The sequence below is a fragment of the Anopheles aquasalis genome, chromosome 3 (assembly GCF_943734665.1).
Source record: "Anopheles aquasalis chromosome 3, idAnoAquaMG_Q_19, whole genome shotgun sequence".
NCBI classification, from domain to species: domain Eukaryota; kingdom Metazoa; phylum Arthropoda; class Insecta; order Diptera; family Culicidae; genus Anopheles; species Anopheles aquasalis.
Genome location: NC_064878.1, coordinates 19,600,172 through 19,624,095, shown reverse-complemented (window position 1 = coordinate 19,624,095; position 23,924 = coordinate 19,600,172). Strand labels below are relative to the sequence as shown.

Below are 23,924 nucleotides of genomic sequence, written 5' to 3'. Positions count from 1 at the left end.
GCCATCGGTTTCGCACCACCCTTCTTGGCCAGCATCGTATTGGCTTCGCGCTCTTTCGACAGCTCTCCATGGTCCAGCTCGATATCGTCCGTAGACTGATGATGATGTTGGTGCTGCTGGCCGGTCGGTACTGGCTGTTGGGGGTCCACTCGATTGCTCTGCGAACTGGACCCATGGGAATGTCCGTGAGCGTTGCCATTGCGAAACAGTGGCAGGATCATCTCCAAGCTGTACATGAAGAACGCAGCACCGAAGCAACACAGACAGAGCCAGACGGCTCTCGATTCCGCCGAGTGGTCGTGATCGTCGGTCTCGGCATGTGCCTCATGGCTGTGCTCCTCGTCGCCATGCGGGAGCAACGCATGGGGTAGCAGATGCATCAACGCATCACCGCACAGTGTACCGACACCGAGACCGATCAGAAACCGAAGAATATCGTCGTAAGCGATGGACTTGGCCAGTGGTACCATCGCTACTCCCACCAGACCGCACAGCGAAATGATCAGTACACTGGCCGAGGCGTAGATCCATGCTAGAAAAAGGCGAAAAAAGGGAAGAAAACATTAATACGCGCGTCGTCATTTCGGGAGCATCGAAATACCTTGCGAGAACGGTTTCTTCTCACGCCGTGGATTAGCTTCCCGCTGCAGCTTTTGCGTACAGGCTCGCTGATCGAGCTGCACCAGGAACGCAGGGCAGAGATCCTTAAACTCGGACGGTGTGATCTCGATCCTCGAATCACCGGCGATCGCTCCATCATCTTCGGTACCATCTTGTCGCAGCTCGAGCTGCTGGTGGTGGGCAAGGGAGCGGCGGTGGCGCAGGTTGGCTTGCTTGGCAAGTACCGGCTCTTCCATCACCAGGTGCACGATGGACATCGGTGATAAGCAGTATGGTACATCTGTAAAAGAATGTCACGTAAGGGATGTTATGAAGAGTAAAGCAACAGAAGGTGTTTATGACCTAATTACACGACAAAGATTGTCCCGCTCGCTCGTTTGTGGTAGGGATTCCTAGGGTGGGGTACAATGTCGTTTATTAGTTTGCTGCCTACACGGAAGTGGATATGATAACACGCTCGGGCATTAGAAGCGAGATGTCACAAATGATCTTACTGCCTTCGTCAGTGAGTCCCGTGAGCATTATTTGTTTGCATTTTGGATGGATCTACTGGAACAACGGCAATTGCATCATGGAGAGGCATCACACTTTGTGCAGATGGAACTACTAAGCACCTTCAGTGGGACAATGTTTATTTTTCAAGTAGGTCAGCCTAAACCCTCCCAAGCACTTCATAAGGAATGCCCTTTCTACTCAACTATTTTGATAATACGGAACACAGTTGGTGTTGCTGGTGACTAGGGCGCCAACAATTGCCTGGTTGGATAGGAAAAGCAACATTCCTATTATCATTATTTATTCGATAATTAATACAGCAATCAATCCAATGCTCCGGTTGATAAGTACTTCTGGTAATTATAATCAAGGAAATTTAGGGGTCTAAGATATTCTGTAATTCCCGAATAAGACAATGTTCCTGGTGCATACTCTAGAGACGTCAGGAATCTAATCTAGAAAAAAATATATGATATCACCGAAACATAAAATCACTTACAACAGATTTACACAGACAGTCAACGATTTTTTGCTCATTAACAGTACACAAAAAGTACATCGTTACTACAGTAAACCTAGACACTCGAAGGATGCTTCAAAAACTGAATACAAGTAATCAATCATCGTATGGATTTGAATAAACCGCTTATAAACAGTTATGATCTTCTTTAGAAATTTTCATTAGAAACGATCCGTAGACTCCAGAGTACAAACGATACAACTTTCAAACAAATAATATGGATCAGACGACTATTTAACTGTACTAATTTAGCTTCGTACCGCAATCACGTGGTAGTAGTAGTGAAATTGCCATAAATAGCTTATTGTTTTATTGTTTCCTGTACATTTAATTAATACTTCAAGAGCTAGACCCCGACTGACGAAAGGTAAGAAAAGTCACCCCTTGGTTATGCTCCATACCTTTCGCCAAGGGGAATTCAATTTTCCAAAAGATTGTTGCGCTGCGCTGTGATCATTTGTAAATTAGATTCAACGATTGCGATCGCATTAAAATCAAATTTGAAAGAAATGAAAGCGATCTCGAAACTAGAATCACGTAGATTAGATCCGTTTTAGTGTATGGTGCTATGGGATGATACATTTTAAAATCTTTATCGATCCAAGCGACTATATTGATCATTGAGTTGACCATTCTGAGCGTTCAAAAACACATTCTCAGAAGATTCAACATATACTCAGTCTCATTATCTCGTTATCAATATTAAAAAGTTCGACCAAGAACGTACGTTAGTGTATTAGTGAACGAAAACATAGTAATTCTATCTAATGTCTTGCATACACGAAATGAATCAGAATGGATTAGGATCTGATCAGATTGAAATGGCTTAGAACGCCGCTAGTTACTAGTCTAGTTCATTATAAAATTCATTGCAAGGCAAATAGTAGAAATTTAAATTGTGCTGTTAAAAAATATTTCAAAAAACATTGAACGAACTCAAATGAGTAGAGTGCTTTTTGACCAGAGACTGTAGCAAAGATATCATATTCTTTGATCGACAGCACAGCGATTGATAGGATTTTTATTCGTAGGATTTTTATTCGCAGTGGTTTAAAAAAATAAACAAAACAGAAGAACGCCCTTTCTGATCTGTTTCCGATCTTCTTCCCAAACCAAATCACCAATTATCGTGCTGATTACCAAACACGCATCATCCAGTGCTGCCTGAATGGCCCAATAAAGGCCATTCGCTTACAATTCCAAGAATCACTCGAGAAAGTACCGCGGGAAACACCGAACTTCCCCTACCTTGTGCGACCACTCACCGCTCGGTGATCACATCATATATTTGCATCGCCGGGAGACTAAACGCCAATCACGGCATCATCATCATCATCATCATCATCATCATTCACCCCACAAAACCGGTTCCCTCAGTACCAACCGATACGGCGGATCAGATGGAACACAGAACGTAAAAATACCCTTAACCGTGGAGCGACTTGGAGGTCTGGCTCCCGGCTCCGACATTCTCGCTGTGGGCCGCATCATCCGCAACACCACCATCCCCATAATGGGGCTCTGGTGCGCATCTAAACGACAACCTCTGGCCCTGCTCATGACTTAAACGATAGTGAAACCAACGCGACTACGGTCTGTTACTGTACAACCGGAATGTACATCGCGAAACCTTTGATTGTACACCCAACGGTGGAGAACGCGTTCCCCATTTCGTAACCATTAATAATGGGGGACTCAACCAGACGAAACGGACGTTTTGTCGCCACCTTTTTTTTTTTTTTTTAATTCAAACAAAAAAAAACAGACAAAACAAAAAAAAACAGCAACAAACGAGCGAGAAAGCAAAGGCAGAAAGCCGACGGGAGCGACGGCAGCTCATTATGTTCGGCGCCATTTTTCGCATACTTCTGCGTCGATGCGCACGAATGCTTCCCGTTCCCGCCGGGCCGGGGGGTTTTCCCGGGATTGCGTGGCCGGGATGGAACGGATCCGATCGGCGAGTGACTTGAATGCTGATGAGTTGAGTTCCTACCAAGCATGCCCCGGTGGAGCATCATTTGCAGATGCCAGCATTCCAACCATGCTGGATGAATTTTTAATTCCCACTGCGTCCCGGAATGGCGGAATGTCGGATCGACATTAGAATCGGTCAGTAAGCACCAGGCACCAGCGATAAGCAGTTGGAAGACCTTTCGACCACATCGAGCGCCATTGATCTGCAATTCCTCGAGCTACCGAAAGGTGAACCATACTCTCCGGACGGTCAGGGTCAAACATCTCGCATCGCGACGCGCTTCTCATAGACAAATTGAGACGCTGGAAAGCATAATGCAAAAGAGAAAGGCCCCACGAGCGTCAGGGCGAGAAAAAGAAAGTATCCGGCGGTGGTGACCGAGCGCGAGAGGCCAAAAAAAAAAAACAAACCAATGGCGATCGATTTGCGATCAGTTCAGTGACACCAACGGTGCCACAACGAACAGGCTGCCCTGGCAAAGATGGCAAATCGAGTGAGGAAGCTGCGATCCGTCCGTCACACAAAGATCGGCGATGGTGCTGGGGAAGCGTAGGAAGGGTAGGAGATCGTCTTGCTTAAACGAGATATAATGTGTGCGTTCAGCGTACGATAGTGATGCGAGGCCACTGATCGCCACAGATCGCCGAGCTTGGCGTCATCGTCCCGTTGGAGTCGATCAACGCAACATCCCAACGCTCGTGTCTCGTGGCTCTGTTTACGCTGGGAAACCTGGGAGTCCAGCCAGAGCCACATCGCAAGCAAATACCGAAAATACCAGCAATACCAGATCTGGAGTCGAGTGGAGAACAGTGTGAACCAAGGGGGTGGAACCTGCTAATCGGTTGACCAAACAGCCGCTTGGACCTAAAGCGACTCCCTGTTCGCTGAGTGAGTTACGTTGTTGATGAGCTGATGATGGCCCATATGCCACCACGTCCACACGACAGGGAACAGAGGACATGCGGGCCGCTTATCATTCGATAAACATTCCTCATTGTCGAAAGTACACACAGGCCCCACACACTCATCTTGCCTTGTGCAAGATTAGCCGAGAAATGGTAGTTCCTCCTGTAACTTGCCCAGTCTTGATCAGACCTTTAGTTAGGATGATCTCGATGGGCAATGGTGACAGCGGTAATAGGCGCCCACGAAATTGGCCAATTGGTAGGTCGCTGGTGGATGGTCGCATCTCGTCCCCTAATTGTACGCGAGGAGCGAGTCAAGCTCATTAAGGTGTTTGCGTTGTCTTCCCGAAGCAGTTGGTCAACTGGCACACAACATCTGATGCAGACAGATTGCGCTCTACTTTGTCGAGTTGTTAGATCTTCGAGAAACGAGGAGGAAGAGGAGGAGGAAGAGTGGAGCTTACTTTTGTTCCGTGGATGCCGATGCCGAGGATCGTGTATGTCTTTGAAGATCATCTCCTGCCACACGTGATCGTCGTCGACTTCGTTGAGTCCGGGCCACGTCGTCGTCGTCGTCGTCGTCGTCGTACCACGTTCACCAGCCCTTCCCGGGGTCGTTCCCTTGCTGGTGTGTGTCCGTGGAACGTGCTGGGTCGGTGTCACTGACGTACTGGCCCCACCACCGGAGCCCTCATCACCGTCTTGATGATGGTGATGTTGCTCCTGTGGGACACGACGCGCTGGTGGCGCTTCTTGAGGGATTGTGTTGGCGAACGTTATCACCGGTGGTTCCACTGTCACCCCGTCATCAGTTATCTCTTCTCCGTTCTCGCGGTGATGATGATGATGATGGGGATGATGATCATCATGATGATGATGGGGATCGTGCGGTGGCGGTGATTGTTCGCCATTGTAAACATCGTCGTAATCGCCAAAGTCGTACCCTTCCGGGCGATGCTCCTTCAAGGTGTGCGGAAAGTCCAGCCCACCGAGACCGAGGCTGTGCATCAGATGCTCGAGACCCTGTGCCGGCAAAGGGGAATGGGGAACGGAAAGGTGAAAGGAAAGGTGGATTAATTCGCCGCAAAGCAACGCAAAGAAAGGGCCGCCAACCACCGTCACCTAGCATTAGGTCGATCGTACGGTCTCGATCTCGCCAAGGCCAACCACGCACACACATTCATGGACATACACATTCCGTTCAGTTCTGCTCACCTCAAAGGAGATCACACCCTTGCTGCCGTACTTGTTGAACAGATATTTCAGAAACTTGTTTTCGCTGTCGGTTACCGGTGGCGTCGCCATCGTCGTCTGCGTCGTCTGCGTTGCCTGCGGCTGGCCCGACCGTTCGGAGCTTGGTGAAGCCGTGGAGGCTGTCGTCACCTCGTCGAGCGCAGCGATGCCGCTAGGTCCCGCCAGCCACACTGCGCTGACGAGCAGCATGGCCACTGCAGAGGTGGCTGTGGTGCTCCGAAACTCCCTCATCACGAATCGTGACTGCCAGCGGGCGTGAAACCGTTCTACTCTTCTAGTGAACTCACCACGCACACATACACTAACGCACACAAACACGCACTGTAGTAGTTTGGGGTCGGGTCGTGGTAACCTAACCTCACAAAACACCACCGTAACCTTCCTTTCACTTTAAGGGTCTTAAGAACGGGGTGAGGTTAGGATGTGGCCTCCATTGTTGTAGTCGATCGGACGGACTTCTTGTTCACTCCCTCGTGTTTTTCCTTTTCACAACACTCACCACAACACTCGCAAACTTGCACGGGAACAACGGGGAAATCCCTTCAAATCTTTCGGAAGAACCCCGAACGAGCAGCGTGTTTCGGTGGATGAGTCGACTTCGATAAACAAATAACTGACCGGTGGCCAACGTTGCACCTCCTAAAAAAAACCACCACCGAGTAGTGTCGTGGACGATCACGTTGCCAGTGGCATGCCGACGCTGATGGTTGCCGACGAACTGGTTGTCCACCGTCGATGGTGCCGGCTGTTTGGCTCACGAGCCGACACCAAGTCACTCACCAAGCTGGCGGCGGTGGACACCCCTCTCAAACCACCCTAGGATCCCCTCCGAGTCTGTCGATCGGTCGTGTGTCTGCGTTGTGTGCAGATGCGATGGAGCTTTCGGAGCTGCGTGAGTACCACGAGAGATCAGACAGATTGTTTGCGGGATCGCGCGGCCTTAGGGGGGGTGCCGGGAATGATGGATACCTCAGTCAACCCTTTCCTGGTACGCCGAGAGCAAGCTTTCGGATCTAGCAGCGCACCGGCACGATCGTGTGAGCGATCGAGTAGCTCAGCCCAGCATCACACCGGGCAAACACAATTCAAACAGAGCGCTCAGTGCTTCCTCTGCTGCAAATTTACTGCCGTAATTCATCATCATCACGCGCAGCCGCGCATTTGTCACCACAAGTGGATGCTTTCGACGATCGTGGTGGGAGTTGTAGTCGCAACGCTTCGCTTGAACGGTGCGGAATGTGGAACACAATGTGTGCGCCATGAGGTAACCTTTGGCTTCTGTCCGGGTGCCCGCGAATGTGCGCTACCGGTGCGCACGGTTCCGGTACTTTGTTTTCATAACATTTAGCTTGAAGGTTTACTTCCAGTTTGTTTTGGGTTTTCCCAAAATCTAAACCATGCGTGAACGGCACGAGGATTGGCGCACTGCTGAGTTGCCACTGCTCGGTAGAAATTGAAAGCGAACGAGGTGAAAGAAGCCTTGCTTGAAAGCGTTTTCTGGTGCATCCCAGTTAGTGGAGTGAAATCAACAGCAGCATAGGGCAGAAGCGGGGAAGTTTGTTATGTCAAACAGAGAAGTGACCAGAACAGAACAACGATTTCACTCGTGAGGGCTGTTGTGAAGTCATTTAAGTAGTACAGTTGGTATAGCATACCTTTTTTGCGTTAAGAATAGTGAATCTACGCGAAACGTAGCACAACATCATGAGGATGATGCCATCAATCCAATATGGCATCCAATATAGCAGCTATACTATATTGTGGAATCGATCTAATAATCTCATCTGTGGCTCTTTTCTTTCTAACTGATTGTTAAGGATGTTAGAGGAGATTGATTGTGTGCAATGTTAGCTCAAAATACACACAACAAATGTCTTCTCACTTATTTAAGGATGAAAAATATTATATGGGTTGTCTATAACGATTGTAGCTTAAGCATACGGCTCGTCCGTTCTTATATATGTTAAAAAAAAACGATTGTAGCTTAGTATCCAATAATAAGAAGAAAATAAAGCTGTATTGGAAGCTGTATTCTAAAAATGATTTCTTAATTCAATTGTTGATATGCACGACAGTTTTATTATTAGCGATAGACAGTAGCAAGCAACGGGAAGAGCCTAACCAATCGTCTAATGAAGAACAATATGGAATAAGTGATGAAAGGTATGGAATTTTCGCCTATTTTTGTAATGTCCGTTGAGCAGTCTAGCCTTTGACACTTTATCTTAAGTCGATTATTATTTTTTGACCTTTTGTATCTTCTTTATCATTAATTATTAAGCCATCCTTGTATAGGTTTAATTAAAAAAGAAAATGTAAAATTGAAATCATTAAATGAATAATAAATGGTGAACAACTCGAGAGGAACCTATACATTTTTTATTGTAAAGAAGTAAGTAAGTAAGTAAGTAAGTAAATATGTAAGTAAATATGTAAGAAACGTGTTCCTGTTTACGTACAATTTAAAAGATGAACAGGATGTTAGTTAACTAATGAAAAATAAATTGTTTTCTATCGAACGCTTCCTTCTACTAACTTTGAACACTGTAGCGTTTTGCCAGTCGCCAGAGTTCTTACCGAGAGCAAGAAAATCCCCCGGAACTCAAAGATGACCGGTTCACTACCGTCGGGGCTCCAAACAGCAGCGCAGCACGGCCCGTAGACTTAGACCAACCGTCGCGATCGTCAAGGTAAACAAGCGCAGCATACGTTGGTCAGAACCGGCTGTTGACCGGCAAAGCCGGGGGGGATCGTAAAGTGAGTCGACGCTTATCTGAACTCCACTCGCGCTCACTCTTTCGGTCTCCACAATAGTGCACCCGAACCGGTGCTCTCGTGCACGCCCCGTACACCGGCACGATCAATTCCAACGCCTGGGGTGAAGGTTTGTGTATCTTCGTCACTTCACATTATCATCCAGCCGGCACTGGAACGGTGGGCGCATCATCTCGCTCTGCTTCCGGTTGGAAGGTTGAGGATTTTGCCGGAACGAACCCAGTGACCGGTCGATTGTCCTTGGTGTTGCTGAAATGCGACTTCTCGCGGCTCAAGCACCGCCAGATTAGCTAAGGGGAGACACCCGTGATGATGATGACAATGACACGGTGACACTGAACATGAAAATTGCGGCCACAATGTAGCTTCTCTTTCACGTAAACGCGATGGTTGGCGAATTCAGGGCACGGCTGATTACCACCGATTCGCCATCTTCCCTTTTCACCCTTGCATCAATCCTTTCGTTGCCGTTTCGGATCTCAAGATCATCGCGCGGTGATTCGATTAACTCAAATTGATACAATTTCATAAATTCGCATCCCGTATAAGCGCGATCGAGCGCAGACACGGACACGCAGTGGCCGTTGACACAAAGAAAATTAATATGTAGCGCTAGTTCTACGTGACTAGTCCATGTAGAGGCAGGGGTTTTAGGTCGGGGTGTGTTTCTCGCTCCCCATCCAGGATGGACATATCGGAAGCCTCTCCACTAACGGTAGTATGGTCGATACGGAGCATCGATGGAAACTATCCAGCATGCGGACAGGCAGGGCGGTTGCGCTAGCTCTGACGCCATTCGCTAGCACGCAACCGGTCGCAACGAGGGACATTTTTTGATGATAAAAATCAGAAGCAGCGGGCGTGAATACCAACCCTCGCATCAATCTCCCAACAGCCCGGATGAACTCAATTAGTATTCGTACGATGATTCTGTTCCCGTAGGTCCAATCGTTGCTGGATTGTACGTCGCCTATCGGTCGCCTCTGCCAAAGGTAAATCCAAAATTGTACGCAGACTGGCCGGACCTAGCGGAGCTGCGATTTATTAATGCGTTGGGCTAATTAATGGGCAATGCAGGCGCGCGGACCGGCGTTCTGAGTGCGACGTTGCTAGTTTACCAATTCACGATCCTCGTAGATCGGTGCCGCTTACAAGCGTCATGACGTCGTTTCTGTAGTGCTTTCGGAAAGGGGCGCGTTAAATATGTTCAGCCACATTGTTGCTCGCGTTGAGTGGAGAATGAAGCTGCAGCGAACCGCGGTCATAGTTTCCGGCTCAGCAAACGGCCAGCATCACGGAAATGTCGTGCTCACGGGTTGAAACAGTATTTAAAGTAATAATTTGTTATTTGTTTTTTTTTTGTTATATGCTTGATGGGAAAAGGCTCTTGTTTCATTATATGGTCAAGAAATTAAAGTGTGATCCAGCAAAAACAAATTGATAGTGCATGCGCTATCGAACCAGTATGAATCCATCGCGCTGTTGATCATATTCGTGGAATTTTGTTATTGCCCTTCGCTACCCGCGCTTCAAACATAGGCTGTTATAGCATTTAAAAGGAAATGGCGCTTACCAATAAAGATAAATATTGTTTGTATATAAATAAGAACAAGCTGGTAATTACCCATTTAATTTACAAATAATAAATATTGACACACTAGTAACACGGGCTGCTTTGCAGCAATCTAATATTTCTCAGTAGCAATTATAGCTAAAACGATGTGAGCAGGTCAATTTATAGTTCGTTTTGGGCCAGCACGACTCGGCATGCTCTTAATAGTGATAAACCAAAACATTAATTTGAATGTTGTGATTCGACTGCCCTTCAACGAGAACGCAAAATGAATTATTAGTTATGCTGATAACAAGCCGTTTTGATTAGCCGCTAAACTAATTGAATGTTTACGAAAAGGAGAAACATATGCTAATTATTAAACCATCATAACATTTACCATCGCAGGCTTTTGCCTCGGACGCATTGCTTTCATCATGCATATGCGGTAATGTGCTGTTATGTGATTCTCGTGACTGAATTACAGCCTTGCCAGGAAGCGGAATGGTGACCAATTTAACGTAAATATTGTAAAAGGCCAAGATAGTAGCGATCACACATTCATTGTCTTTTACCGTGTTGAGTACTCCAGCGTATCCTTCACTTTCTAGGAAGAATGTTTGCCTTTAGGTGAACCTAAGCGACAAGAAAAGTATAAACACTACTACACCGAGAGTTCGCATTCATCCATAGGAAGGTTTATTAATAGTACCTTAGCGTTGGCTTACAATCGATAAATATCCTATAAAACTCCATCGCAAAATAGTTTGATAGCAGTCTTAGTAATTCTGTTGTTGTGTATTTTCGTACTAGCACACCGCTTCACGCTGATTTCACGTAGTGTTTAAATGAGGACCTTGGACACTATGGCCACGCATTACCTACGAATGCCTTGGTCCCCTATGCTTGTTATGATTCTTGAGCGATTTGTTATGTGCGTATACTTATGGGTTACTGAAATCCAAACATCGAAATCGACAGCAAATTCGAGCTTATACTTTGTTGCAGCATCCACCAGCAACATCTTTTGAGCAATCGATTGCTTCCTACAGTGGGCTTCTACTTCAAGGCATTGTATATCGGAATGGAAAGGCGAGAGATTTATTTACATGAGCTGTGTAATGATGATGATATGTAAGCAAAAAGCGGTCCTAACCCGATCGATAAGGAACGAGAAGAGATTGCATGTCGAAACGCCCAAGCGTTTCGTATTCAATTACATTTGCCAACGTACGTACATGAGAGTGATGTACAACCTAAACCTGTGCAACGGGCCCTGTAGTCTGTATGCCTGTAACACCTGTGCAAACATCACAAGCACACGCATCCTAGTCCAACTTTTCGCTGTTGGGCATACAAAGAAACAGCTTGCAGCAAAGTGTGTTGAACGATTGAGATTTTTCCGTCAACCAGCTCCAAGGCTTGCCGATCGTGACGTAGTACACGGGAATGCCTAACAGTATGATCACCGTACCAATGCCGACCTCCATCGGTGACTCGAACACGGAAAATATCACCAAAAATCCAGCCGTCAGGAGAAACACGATCGGTGCAATGAGAGAAACCTGAAAGAAGAAAACCACCGGGAGGATAATGAAATGTATTGATTGATTATGATTATGTGCCTTTTCATACAAACCTTGATTGGGCGGTAAGTATCTGGTGCCTTCTGTCGTAACCGCAACAGCCCGGCGACTGAGATGAAGATAAACAGTATTTCCACATAGCTGACGTAGTTGATGATTGCAAACACATCTCGAATGAACAGCAGCAACAAGGTGAGAGCACACTGCAGAAGATTTAGGATAGAGTATAAATCATTAAACTATTCTACTGTTCAATATTACTCAGATGCGATTGATCAATCGTTCTCGAACTATCGCACGCCCTCGTTAATAATTACCAAAAACAGAAGCGAAGGTATCGGCGTGAGACAGTTAATGTTGATCAGTGAAAGCGCGGCAGGAAGATGTCCGTTTCGTGCACCGACGAAAAAGAGTCGCGAAGACGCAAAGATGGCACCATTCAGTGAGCCAAAGGTGGAACAAGCCACAAACAGCGGCATCGTCCATGCCATGAAGCTCAGCATTTTCTCTGCAAAGGTCACCTATTGGAATGATGAAACGTCGTAGAGAACGGCATAGGCCAATCAGTGCATTCCGCATTTTCGTTACATACCGCCACGGCTTGTGAGGAAAGCATCACGTCCGGTGGAAGCACGGCAAAGTAGGCAATGTTGGTTATCACGTAGATGATGGTCACAAGAGGCATGCTGATACAGATGGCTCTCGGTAGATTTCTGCAATAAAAACCACACGCAGAGTGTTAAAACGTTTACTTTTCGTTATCGTCGAGCAAGCTGTATGGTTTTTTACCGGTAAGGATCCTTTAGCTCTTCCGTCACAAAGTTCAGATAGTTCCAGCCCGAATACGAAAACAGTCCATTGTAGAAGGCGACGGCAATGAAACCCGGTTGTACTTTCGAGTTTGCGAACGGTGATTCGAGGAGTTCCGTATTACCACTCAGCAAATGGTAGGCACCGGTACCGGTAATGACGAGTAGAGCCAACACCTTCATCGTGGTGAACGTTTCCGTTACCCGTGCAACCCATTTCACATTGCGACAGTTGATAGCCGTCAACAGACCTACAACAGATAAAGAGAAGAAAAGAGAATCGAACACTTAAGGACCTTCCTTCATGGTGCACGTTGGCGGGCGACCACGTGAGGTTGTACCAGCTACGTACAGGTTATAACGGCCGCCAGCAAACGAACCGACTCGTAGGGTGGCTCACAGGTGGGCCACAGGGGTTGTAGAAGATACTGTGCGAACGTGATTGCGGTAATTGCATTCCCGGCCGGTACCAGGATCAACAGGGCAACCCACAGGTACAGAAAGGCGGGCAACGGTCCGAACGCTTCGCCGATGTACGCGTAATCACCACCAGACTTCGGTATCATCGTTCCTGTGGAAGATGTCGAGAAAGGGAAGACAAAACATTATAATTTCATGTGAAAAGCACCGTCCCGGAATGTCGGTCGGTAAGGTTGCATCAATTCGCCCCAGAAACCGGTTCTCATGATTGGCCCAAATGCAGGAGCACGCTGTCCACAGCATGCATGCATTTTCGAAGGCTATGAGCGATGGGAACATATTTTGTAGCTTTCAAAAAAAGGCAGATTTATTGGCCGAAAGCAAAGAATCCAATATTCAGACACGATACATTCCGCGACACAGCGGTAGGGCAGTTTTTTTTGCATTTGCCCACACGGTGGCCAGCACAGGATGTTGTTGCAATCAGCAGGGTTTCGGGATTCAGTGTCTGGCCTGGATGCCTTATATTAGCAACCAAAGAAGTTGAACGCTTTATACGACGACAGGCGTTAACAAATTATGAAAATTGAAATTTCAAAAGGTATTGTTACAAACTGAACCATCGAAATATTTAAAAGGAAAGGAAAAAGTACAATAAAAGCAATCGAATACGCATAAACGGGAAAATAGTTTGAGTTTGAGCGTTTTTTCTGCAATTTTTAGTACGGTAAACGAATATTTTTAAGATTTATATGTTCTATGCAATCAGACAAGAAGTTAAGGAGGTGAATGAACGATAGCTGAATTAGCATCTCTATGATAATCGAAAAAAGTATGTGCAAAATTATTTCACTTTGACCATTTAAACAACCATGTGTACAAAAAGTCACCATAAGTTCGACCAGATTTCTTGCTGCGCAAGTTTATGCTCAGTTGAACTAGTCAGTTGAATGAAATTCATATAATCATATTCATATGAATCAACGAAAACTAGGATTCAATTACATAATTGAAAAAAAAGTTCAACTAAAAAAGTAAGAAAAGCTGAAGGTCACACTCACTCCAGTAGGACCAAAGGGGTAGAAAGAACACATTTCGTATAGATATTAAAAACTAATTCCAACGGATGGCCTCCAAACAAAATCTATTCTGAACACGTTTATGTGTCCAGCTGACAGCCGAGATTGTGTTCCGGTTTGAGTGTTGCTTTCTCTTATCAGCTGTTTGCAACATCGGAAACCACTTCCACCAAATAAAGGAACAATTAACCGTTATCAGCACTGCTGTCATTGCAATGTCTGCGGTACAGCGGTCATGCCTAGCGGAATTGATGTCTTTCGATGTATGCCGCACAGTTGGAAAAAACGTGCCGCGTTGTGAGATTTTTTTCATTCAAACTTACTCCAAACTTCCTCCCTACTATCGCATTCGAATACGAGATAACGGTTCGTGAGTTCAGGGACCTAGCTGGGAAACCAACGAGCAGGACATGAGGTAACTAGCGACCGGATTTGAGAGGTTAAATACGTACCAAGTTCCGCGTAGCAGAGCGCACCGACCATACTGAGCACACCGGACAGTATCCAGACGATGATCGCCTGGCCAATCGAACCGGAGTACAGCAGGACACCCTTGGGCGACACGAATATTCCAGCACCGACTATAACGCCGACGATGATCGCCACTCCATCCATAAGGCCGAGCTCCTTCTTCATCTTAATACCACCGTCGCTACCGGACTCTTCCGTTGCCGATTTCGCTTCCTCACTTTCACGGCGAAAGCCCTGCTGGGCTGGCCGGTTGTCTAGATCACCCACCTTTGCCATCGTTGTCGGCAATCACACGCCAAGAACACACCACGGATTTACACGCAGAGGTCAACTACCGAATCACCACCACCACCACCACCACTAGCACCCACGGTTATAAATCTTCCGGCAAAATGCACACACGGTAAGGCAGAGCATAAAGGCACATAAAAGTTCTTGAAGAAGGCTTTCCGGCACACCTCACATGCATCACCTGTGCTGTGATGGAAAGGCACACGCTACGGCTAGCAATCGATTCCGGCAGGCACCATCGAGCACCACTTTGCTAGAGTTTCGCTAACGATCGATAGGCGAGTGATCATTCCTACTTTTTTTTATTCAGCTGTAGAGATGTATGTGTATGGATCCGTCTCGTGCGCTGCTTCTATTCAATCTTTTCGCAAGATTGCTAATCCCGATGCTGGTGCTAGTGGGTGCGAAAGTCTAGAAAGAACAACAGAAAATGCTTCGTTAGAAGAGCGGCAACAATTAGAAAGGCAAGTACAATTAAACAATCCCAGCCAAATGGTAACCGAATACAAACTAAATCAGTCCGGCACCGTGATCGCTGTTGTGTCTTCACTCGTCGGGATCACCACGAATGACTGATCGCGCGATGCGCACGAGGCTCGGGTCGAATCATTTTGCCGGCTTCTCGTAACGGACGTAACACATACTCCTCTCCTCTCCTCTCCACCGGTTTGCAAACCGCAACGCGATGAACTCATCCGAAATACGATCAATCGAAAAGAAAGGGAACAAGAACGTACTTGGAATGTTTTTCGTATTGCTGTGTGTCCCTGCCCGGTGTACGATCACCGCGCGATCGTAACGCCTATCTCACCGGTACTTATTTAATTCCGACTGCTCCACATCCCCACGCCACGCACTGCACGATGCTTCGTTTGTCCCTCTTGGTTTTTTTTGGTGTGGCGATCGCAAATAGCAAACGTTGCTGAATGCGTGGAGAGCTAGTTTCTCTGTGGCGAGACTGCGTGCTAAGCCGTTACTCTGTGAGCTCTGCCGAACTTCAACCCGCGGACGCGCCACTTCCGTGTATGGGCTTGTGTTGGTCTGTTTGTTTTCGTTCCGCACGCTCGGCACTTGAGGCCGAGACCGGCGACATCCGATACCCAAAAACCAACGGGTTTTGTGCTATTAAAATGGGAATATTCCCCCTCTTTTTTCGGCCCTTATTTGACCGACTGACGTGCCTGTTGGCAGATGTATAACTGATTATTATTTTTTGGGAAAGTGAAGTTGATGGTTAAAGGGTAGCAAACGTTCTATGCAAAAGGAACATACTACTTACAAGACAAGATTTTATTAGAAGAAATAAAAAATGCTGGAGTCTATTTGAAGAGTTTCGGAGTAAAACAGAACGAAGTTTACTAGGTATCAGCCATCATGTCAGAAGGAGCCAGTAGCGATCTGGACGCTATTAAGATCAACGTCACGTGACTCTTTTCAATTTAAAATTACTAAAAGTTCGTAGTTGTCTGATCCGCGGTTCATACAAGTTCAATACTATTGATAAATCTGATTAAATTTATTTTTACAATCACTAAGAGTACTGTTACGATCGTTAATATTGATGAAAACTAGGTTATATAAAACAATCGATCAACAATATCGAGAGTGTATGACCCGACGCACAAAATAGCTCTCGGATGATCTCGGATGATGGATTAAGCATCCTTGAGCCCTGATAGGCAACAGTGAGAGGATTAAGAATGCTGAATATTCCCGTAAAAGAAGCTTTTCCACTGAGAAAAACATCCTTATGTGTCTAGGAGAAGGATCCTGGAACGGCCTGAGTAAAACTCAAGGACGAAAAAAGCGCGATACCAGTGGCCAGTGCCACCCAGTGGTGAATCTATTGTTGCTTGATGTACGGCTTCCAGGAATCCATCGGAACCGTGTACCGTGGCACCACCACAACACAAACGCCATCCATTAGGCCGGATAATTCAATCAAAATCACATCCACTTTGCCGAGGACCGCGCGATAAATCATCTACCGCATTCGCTTCCATCGCCGGCAGCCTGTGCCTGTGCCTGTGTGTATATCGTGCCGACATCTTCATTATCCACAGCCCTCTCCCCACCGACAGCAACTCCTTCCTTCCACTTGGCCTGAAACCGAAATTCCGGACCAATTCTGTCGCTACCACCAACGCCGGTATTCGGAGCAGCGCACTTAATCCGAGAATGCGCAATTCGCGCTCTGCTTTTGTCAGAATAGAATTCACTCCAAACTAGCGGCACTTCGTATTGTATGCCGTGATCACAGCAGCCAAGCAGTAGCGCCTCTATTCTTCGACTCCCGGTGGCGAGATCATCCGCGACGTTAAACGCGATCCGCGGGTTGAAAGTGTGAATTTGCGTCGACTCGCAGCCTCGTGGCCGACTCGAGCATCTGCGGTGCGCAAATCGGGATAAAAAAAAATCTCGGGGCCGAGGAGGGAGTAAGGCGATGGCGGTGGCGTTCTCGTGTTCCCCGCCACTTCAGCCCATTAGTGGAGCAAATGAGATTTGATTAGTCAACGGTACGCTTTCCACAGGTTCTACCGCACTTCTGCCTTTGCACATGCGGCCAATAGAGATGCTTTGGGCAATTGGAACTGGTCGTACATACTGCGCGGCGTAGAACTGACCAGGCTTAGCATGGAACACGTGGACATCTAACTCAACCAGCTATGCCAGCGAGCGAGAATTGGGCAACGAATAGGGCACTCCAAAAAATCTTTCTAATGACAAGAGCACGTTTTCAATCTCCTACGAATGGACCACTTTTGTCTGACGCAATACGACACCGGTGTTAGCACAGAAGTAAAGAGATTTCGTAAGAACATTACCACTTGCTTTACAGGCCCCTTACCAGGTGTACATTTCAGTCACCTCACGAGGTACAACATTTCACTTTGCTTTGCATGCGGTTTTCCCTACCGCCGGCGATTGGCTTTAACGATTTTCGCCGGCTTCACTTAGTCATCCGCCCAACGAGGCGCCAGTAGTTTTCCCTGATTTCTCCTAAAACCAACCACTGGGAAGGGGTCGAGGCTGCAACTGCAATGCAGCATAGAAAGTGCCGCGTCGGCGAAACCCCCCTCTCCCGGTCCTGCTTGTTGCTTTTGCGCTCTTTTTATCGATTTCTATCGGCTGTGGGGCCGAGACAACACGTGTACACAACTTCTCACATTTCGCGCTCCAGGCACGCAATCCGTTGCCGGTTTTTTTTCTTCTGTGTGCTGTGGTTCCAGTTGAGACGTTCTGGGCGTTCGATTCGGTTCGGTGTTAGAACAAATCCCGGTTCGTACTTACCATGCGACTCGTGCGTGGTGTTAACGGGAACGGAAGACAACAATATCCGGACCAGCTCGTCGTCGTCGTCGTCGTCGCGGCCGTCTGGTCGGGTGAATCACACGCCTAGAACACAGAACATAATGCTAAGGCAATAAACAGCGAAACGCGAGACCGCGTGCGCCGGGAGTTCTGAGCGATTGCACACGTAGACGGGCACCCTGCCTCTCGATGGGCAGCTGATACGGTGACCGCGGAACAAACACGCGCCTCCGGTGTCACCAATACCAGCATCCGTAATTATGTTGATTTTATGCTGTCTGTGCTGGGCTGCACGAATACTAAGAATAGCTTAGAATCACGCTTATGATGTGCTGAAATAAGAATTTATTGCGTGAAATGGCCACACCATAGAACGAACAAAGCAGATTTTTAACTCTTTTTAAATAGTAAGGGATCTTTACAAAATTTTACGCCTGCCAATAGCTACGAAAGAGTTAAAAACGTGTTTCGATACAAAAATAACCGTGCAATTGAGTAGAAAGTTAGCACCCGGTCAGCAAACAGCTACTGGAGTCTGTCTGTCGATCTGTTTTTGGTTTAACCCATTCATGCTCTACCTTTAATACACTCTGACAACTTTCTATAGCCGCACCCACAATTTCCGTGTACCTCTCAAACCGTTTTATTAATTCAAAATCTGATTTTGGGCCATTTTTAGGTAGAAAAAAATATGAAAAACCCGCCCAGTTGAATCTATGCCAAAAAGTTTACGCTTCGTGTGGCAGGCATAATCGCATAAAAGTTTATACCGAAATGTCAACTGCAATTACATTCGTGTGCCTGCAATTACATTATGCGATTACATTCAATTACATGTGTTTTAGCCACAAAAAACATAAATCGGAGATATAAGTTGTTTTCTGAACATCTTTTTACATATTTTAAGATGTTTTTGCTGTATATTGGTGATTGTAGAACCTTAAATTCTTCATAATGCTACGCTGCATGTTGGTGTTGAGGTTACGCTTGCTTTTACGCTCGGTTTTACTCTCCGCGGGTCTATAGGCAGGAATACACGAAGCGTAAACTCTCGTATAAACTCAAAATGTAATGCCAAAAAGTTTACGCTTCGTGTGGCAGGCATAATCGCATAAAAGTTTATACCGAAATGTCAACTGCAATTACATTCGTGCACCTGCAATTACACTATGCTATTACATCAATTACATGTGTTTTTGGCCACAAAAAACATAAATCGACGAGATAAGTTGATTTCTGAACATCTTCTTTTATATTCTAAGATGTTTTTACTGTATATTAGCGATTGTAGAATATTCAATTCATCATAACGCTACGCTTCATGTTGGTGCTGTGTTTACGCTTGCTTTTACGCTCGGATTTACACTCCGCGGGCCTATAATCTTTTTGACATAAGTATAATCTTTTTGGCATTACACTCTGAGTTTATACGAGAGTTTACGCTTCGTGTATTCCTACCTTATAATCTTTTTGGCATTACATTCAGAGTTTACGCTTCGTCTGTCGCCGGCTTTATGGTGGTACCGGCGGAAATGACAGCTCAGCACGTTGCTTTTGTTTACGTTGTAGCAGCCGCCTCGATTTCAGTTTTTGGTTTTTGGATTTCGATCTTTGGTTCTCCGTCGTTAAATCTGTTCTCCGTTGTATCACATTATCTATTTGTGCTAGCGTGTTAGCTAGATTCAATAAAAATGCGCGACAATACTCCACCACATTCCCCGTACGTGCTTGAGGGAGCAGCAGAGGAAGACGAGGACGAGCTGGTGTACGTTGGTGATGCCGATGAGGTTCTCGATGCGTGGGAAAATGAAGCAAACGGTAGGTGGAATGCTTGAGTTGTAGGTTTAAATCGTTGCTAACAACCCCCCGTTGTTGACCGTTTCTAGGAGGATACGATGATGAGGATGATATGGACGGGGAGCTGAATGCCGGCGAAGAAGTGGTTGCTGGTAGCCGATCGAAGGGACGAGACGATGCAAAGTTAACTTTCCGCAAACACACATCCTCCGTGTTTTGCGGGAAACTGCATCCGACGCTCGATCTGGCCATTACGGGTGGAGAGGATGATAAGGCGTACGTGTGGAGCACGAGCACTGGAGAAGTCGTGCACGAGATCACCAACCACACGGACTCGGTGATTTCGGTTGGTTTCAGTCACGATGGAACGTACGTTGCGACTGCCGATATGGCCGGCAACATTCAGGTGTTGAAGGTGAGCCAAAACTATCGCAAAGTCTGGGAGTTCAACATGGGCGACACTTGCTGGATGCGGTGGCACGAGGCCGCACACATTTTGCTGGCCGGTGCCGAATCGGGCGAGGTGTACGTGTGGCGGATACCGTCCGGTGACTGCAAGGTGCTGCAAGGACACGGTATCTCCTGCGAAACGGCCCAGTTGACGCACGATGGTAAGAAGCTGGCGGTTGGATATAGCGATGGGCACTTTAAGCTGTGGGACCTGAAGACAAACGCGACGACGCTGGAGGTGACACCGGGAACGGCGGGTCTATCCGCGAACATCACCTCGCTGGCAGTCGACCGAGACAATCAGCTGTTTGTTGCCGGTGGCGAGAATGGCCGTGCTTGCGTCATAGGATCGAGTGGCGTCGTCGGGGTGCTGGCTGGACAGGACGACAGTTCCATCGAAGCGGTGCTCGTCGATTACCCCGAGTTCGAGTTGAAGGTAGCGGCCACCGGTTCGCTACAGGGAAAGGTCACTATCTGGGATGTGGCGCGACAAACGAAACGAGTCGAATGTAACGACGAGGAACCCACGGGAATCACCAAGTAAGTACCAAGAGCTGCCCTTCATACAAAGTCCAGCATTTAACCGAAGCTGTTTTTCATCTTCTTTGCAGCATGGTGTGGCTGAAAGATAACATGATTTGCGCCGGTACGCTCGGTGGACGGATAAAGGCTTGGGATCTGCGCAGTGGAGCGATGCGTTTCGTACTGGAAGGCCACGAGGATGACGTTCACTCGATCGTGTACCACAAAGAGAAGAACATTATCCTCTCCACGTCCGAGGATGGTACGGCGAAAATATTTGAGGTGCCAGCATAGTGCCAACGAACAGCCTCGGTTAGATGTTTTCTGTTAATAAAATGCTCCATTGTACAGTAACCCCGAGCTGGCGTGTCAGTCTAGATTCATTAAGCGACGAGCGAATAACCTGGCGCGTGAAGGAAAATGTTTCCAAAATCTTCTCTAACGGTACATCGTTGCTCATTCCGGCAATCGTTGGGAACGTGAATCACGTGCGAGCGAAGAGAATAAGCTCTTGTGTGCAAGATCATTATGCGGCCGGCGACGAGAACTGATTGTCCGGAAAGTGGGTCACGATGGTGCAAGAACGTGGTGCAAGATATTCGAGAAAAGGCAAAGAAAGCATTCCGCCGACAAGGAACTGGTTTTATCGCCGAAAAAGTTCACCAGTCCCCCGGCTGACCACCGTGCTTGAGCCATTCTGGGACCGGGTGGTCAGCACTGCATACAGTTAGTATATTTATACGATCCATTTGGCGATCGATTGTAGCAACTGTAATAAGGGGAGGAAAAGATGCAATATCTATTATGCTCGATTGATTCGTTGATTATACGGGATCGGGGATTATACGTTGATTATCATTGCTTTGGTGTTTGAAGATTGGCGTTCCTGCGCGAGCTCAGTTCCGTTTCTGTCACGAGGAATATTTTAACAGCTGTTCAGCATTGCTACTCCTAATCAATGTTCCACGTTTGCCAATCTTTAAAGATGTCCTTATACTCTCGCAGGACGGGTGGCAGGATAACGATTGGGAAATGAAAGGTAATGCTTTCTGAACGACCATCGTTCTTCTCGTTTCGCAAATTAATCTTCAATGCTAATTGGTCAACGTTGCGCATCTCACGCAACACTTTGTCAAATGCTAAAACCTGTCCAAGTGCTTCTTCAACTCCTGTTGAGGCTGCCGAAGGTCAACCACAGTCACCTCGGCTGCTGTGTGATCGAACATCTAAATATCAAACGTTCATTGCAAGCTCACTTGTACCGAGGCCGCTAACTACCGGTACGATCCCTGACCTTTCGTTTCGTCATATTTTGTCCAGCCTCTAGTGGACAGGTGCGTTCTGGGATTGTTCGGTGGGGCATGAGAGTAATTCTTCAGATGTCCGAAACCCGTCACAAACTTCTGGTGAATTGGTCCATCTCAGTCAAAGACACCACGAAGACCATGCCGCTCAGTCCCGTTACGATGAGCGAAGAATCTTCGCTTTTTCGGCTCCCAAAACTGGTTCCCCCGGGAAAGTGGCCAACCACTGCCACCAACCCGCCCGGACCCTTCTCCGTCTTCTGGGCGTCTAGCTCGAAAAGCATTTAGTAAAGACCAGAGCGAACCGAGCAAGAACGAGCTGCGTGAGTTCATTAACTAATTTAAAGGCTTGTTATAATTGTCCCAGGGAGACCTAGAATGCAGGCAGCCCAAGGGCTGCCTGGTAACGAATTGGATCATAAAAACGCTCACCGCGGAGGTCACGGTTTCTCATCTTCCACTCCTTGGCTGCGACGACGGGCCTGAGAATAACGGCCGTAAGGTGATACAATGAAGCTAAAAGACCGGTACTCAATGCTATGCCGGTGCTCCATTCCCTGCTTGATCGAGAGCGATCTTATCACTGGCGGAGATTTTCTCATTAATCGCGCCTGGTGACACTCGTTAGCAAGTCACATAATGATGCGGGCTTTAGTTGATTCCGCTTTCGTCGTTAATGGCTTGGCAGAACGACGATATTAACGGACAAAGCGCGTGGCAGGGATTGGTTGTGGCTCTGAACAAACATGTCTCAAATTACTCACTTAAAGCAAACCAAATAGTAACCCGCAGAAGAACCAGAAAGAAATACCAAGCATACGATTTTGTTTAATATTGCAGTTAATTATGTGATTAAGATGATCAATGACTTTTGGATTTTTGTCCACTATTTCATACCTTAATTATTTTTACTGGAATTCTGAACTACATGAAACTAAAGATCTAAATTATTAAGCTTCCAGATAGTGTATTTTGCATTTTCTGCATCGCAAGAGATGTTTTGCGAAAAAAAGAAATCGATGTATAAAATAAATGTTCCATTCGCTGCGTCACAAAACGAACGCTTCACGTCATCAATTAAAATTATCTTGTTTTCGATGTGACGTATTTGTGCGAGAGTACTATGCTATTGCATGTGCAACAGCATTCTAATGCGTCATGGTAATGCCCATCCTGCTTGTTGAACCTTATTTGAGTTAAAAATAGTGAATCAATATAGTCGTTTACCATGTGAGTGTTATTTTCGAAATGGTTAATGATTTACACGATTGCAATATACATACATTACAGCAATAACAAAAGTAGAAAGGTATTATTTATTGATATTTCTCTACAAATCTCTATGATGGTGGAGTTATAATGAAATTTTTATCCGGGGATGATGATCATTTCAGTTAACTGAAATACCCCTAACTTATGAACCATACTATGCCAACACGATCTTAGGGCTACTGCTTCATTAGTAGCGACTTCATTTTCCTCAATTGAAGCATTGAAGTTACTTTTCTGCGATCTGGCGTCGTTTCCGTGCCCGAATTATGAAAAATAGTACGATTCCAATTACCAGCACAGTTGGAATTGTAATACTGATGACAGAAGATTCGTTTGTATTTGGTTCCCATTCATCGACTTTTTTCACTATCGAGGAAAGTACATTGACGCCGCTGTCGGTTTCTGGTAAATAGCGACATGCCACGGAAACTCTCCTCGAAATGCCTCTAATGGATCCTTCGTACGAGGAGAATCTCGTATCGTTGGCACTCCGCAAACTAGATTGTTCTTAGAA

At 46.5% G+C, this 23,924-nt stretch overlaps 3 protein-coding genes across 3 annotated transcripts in view; 1 reads left to right on the top strand and 2 right to left on the bottom strand.

The window, feature by feature from the left end:
* Positions 1-6,499, bottom strand: part of LOC126577005 (zinc transporter ZIP6) — a 7,109-nt gene extending 610 nt beyond the window's left edge. The window contains exons 1-4 of the mRNA XM_050238354.1: positions 5,732-6,499; positions 4,981-5,539; positions 602-901; positions 1-532 (exon numbers count right to left, since the gene is read on the bottom strand). The exon at positions 1-532 is cut by the window's left edge and continues 233 nt beyond it. Coding sequence (XP_050094311.1) covers positions 1-532; positions 602-901; positions 4,981-5,539; positions 5,732-6,001 — 1,661 coding nt within the window. The 5' untranslated portion in view covers positions 6,002-6,499. The remainder of the gene's footprint in view (positions 533-601; positions 902-4,980; positions 5,540-5,731) is intronic.
* Positions 6,500-10,773: 4,274 nt separating this feature from the next.
* Positions 10,774-18,244, bottom strand: LOC126577152 (Y+L amino acid transporter 2). The gene is made up of 8 exons (XM_050238577.1): positions 18,045-18,244; positions 14,444-15,164; positions 12,845-13,063; positions 12,473-12,743; positions 12,276-12,396; positions 12,001-12,204; positions 11,737-11,886; positions 10,774-11,662 (listed from the first exon to the last, which is right to left on the bottom strand). Exons 2-8 carry the CDS (start codon positions 14,736-14,738, stop codon positions 11,426-11,428), a joined length of 1,497 nt encoding a protein of 498 aa, XP_050094534.1. The 5' UTR covers positions 14,739-15,164; positions 18,045-18,244; the 3' UTR covers positions 10,774-11,425.
* A 1,363-nt stretch (positions 18,245-19,607) lies between these two features.
* Positions 19,608-21,190, top strand: LOC126574739 (angio-associated migratory cell protein). Its single transcript, XM_050235086.1, has 3 exons — positions 19,608-19,883; positions 19,952-20,852; positions 20,924-21,190. The coding sequence occupies exons 1-3, from the start codon at positions 19,757-19,759 to the stop codon at positions 21,126-21,128; spliced, it is 1,233 nt and encodes a 410-aa protein (XP_050091043.1). The 5' UTR covers positions 19,608-19,756; the 3' UTR covers positions 21,129-21,190.
* Positions 21,191-23,924: the final 2,734 nt, after the last annotated feature.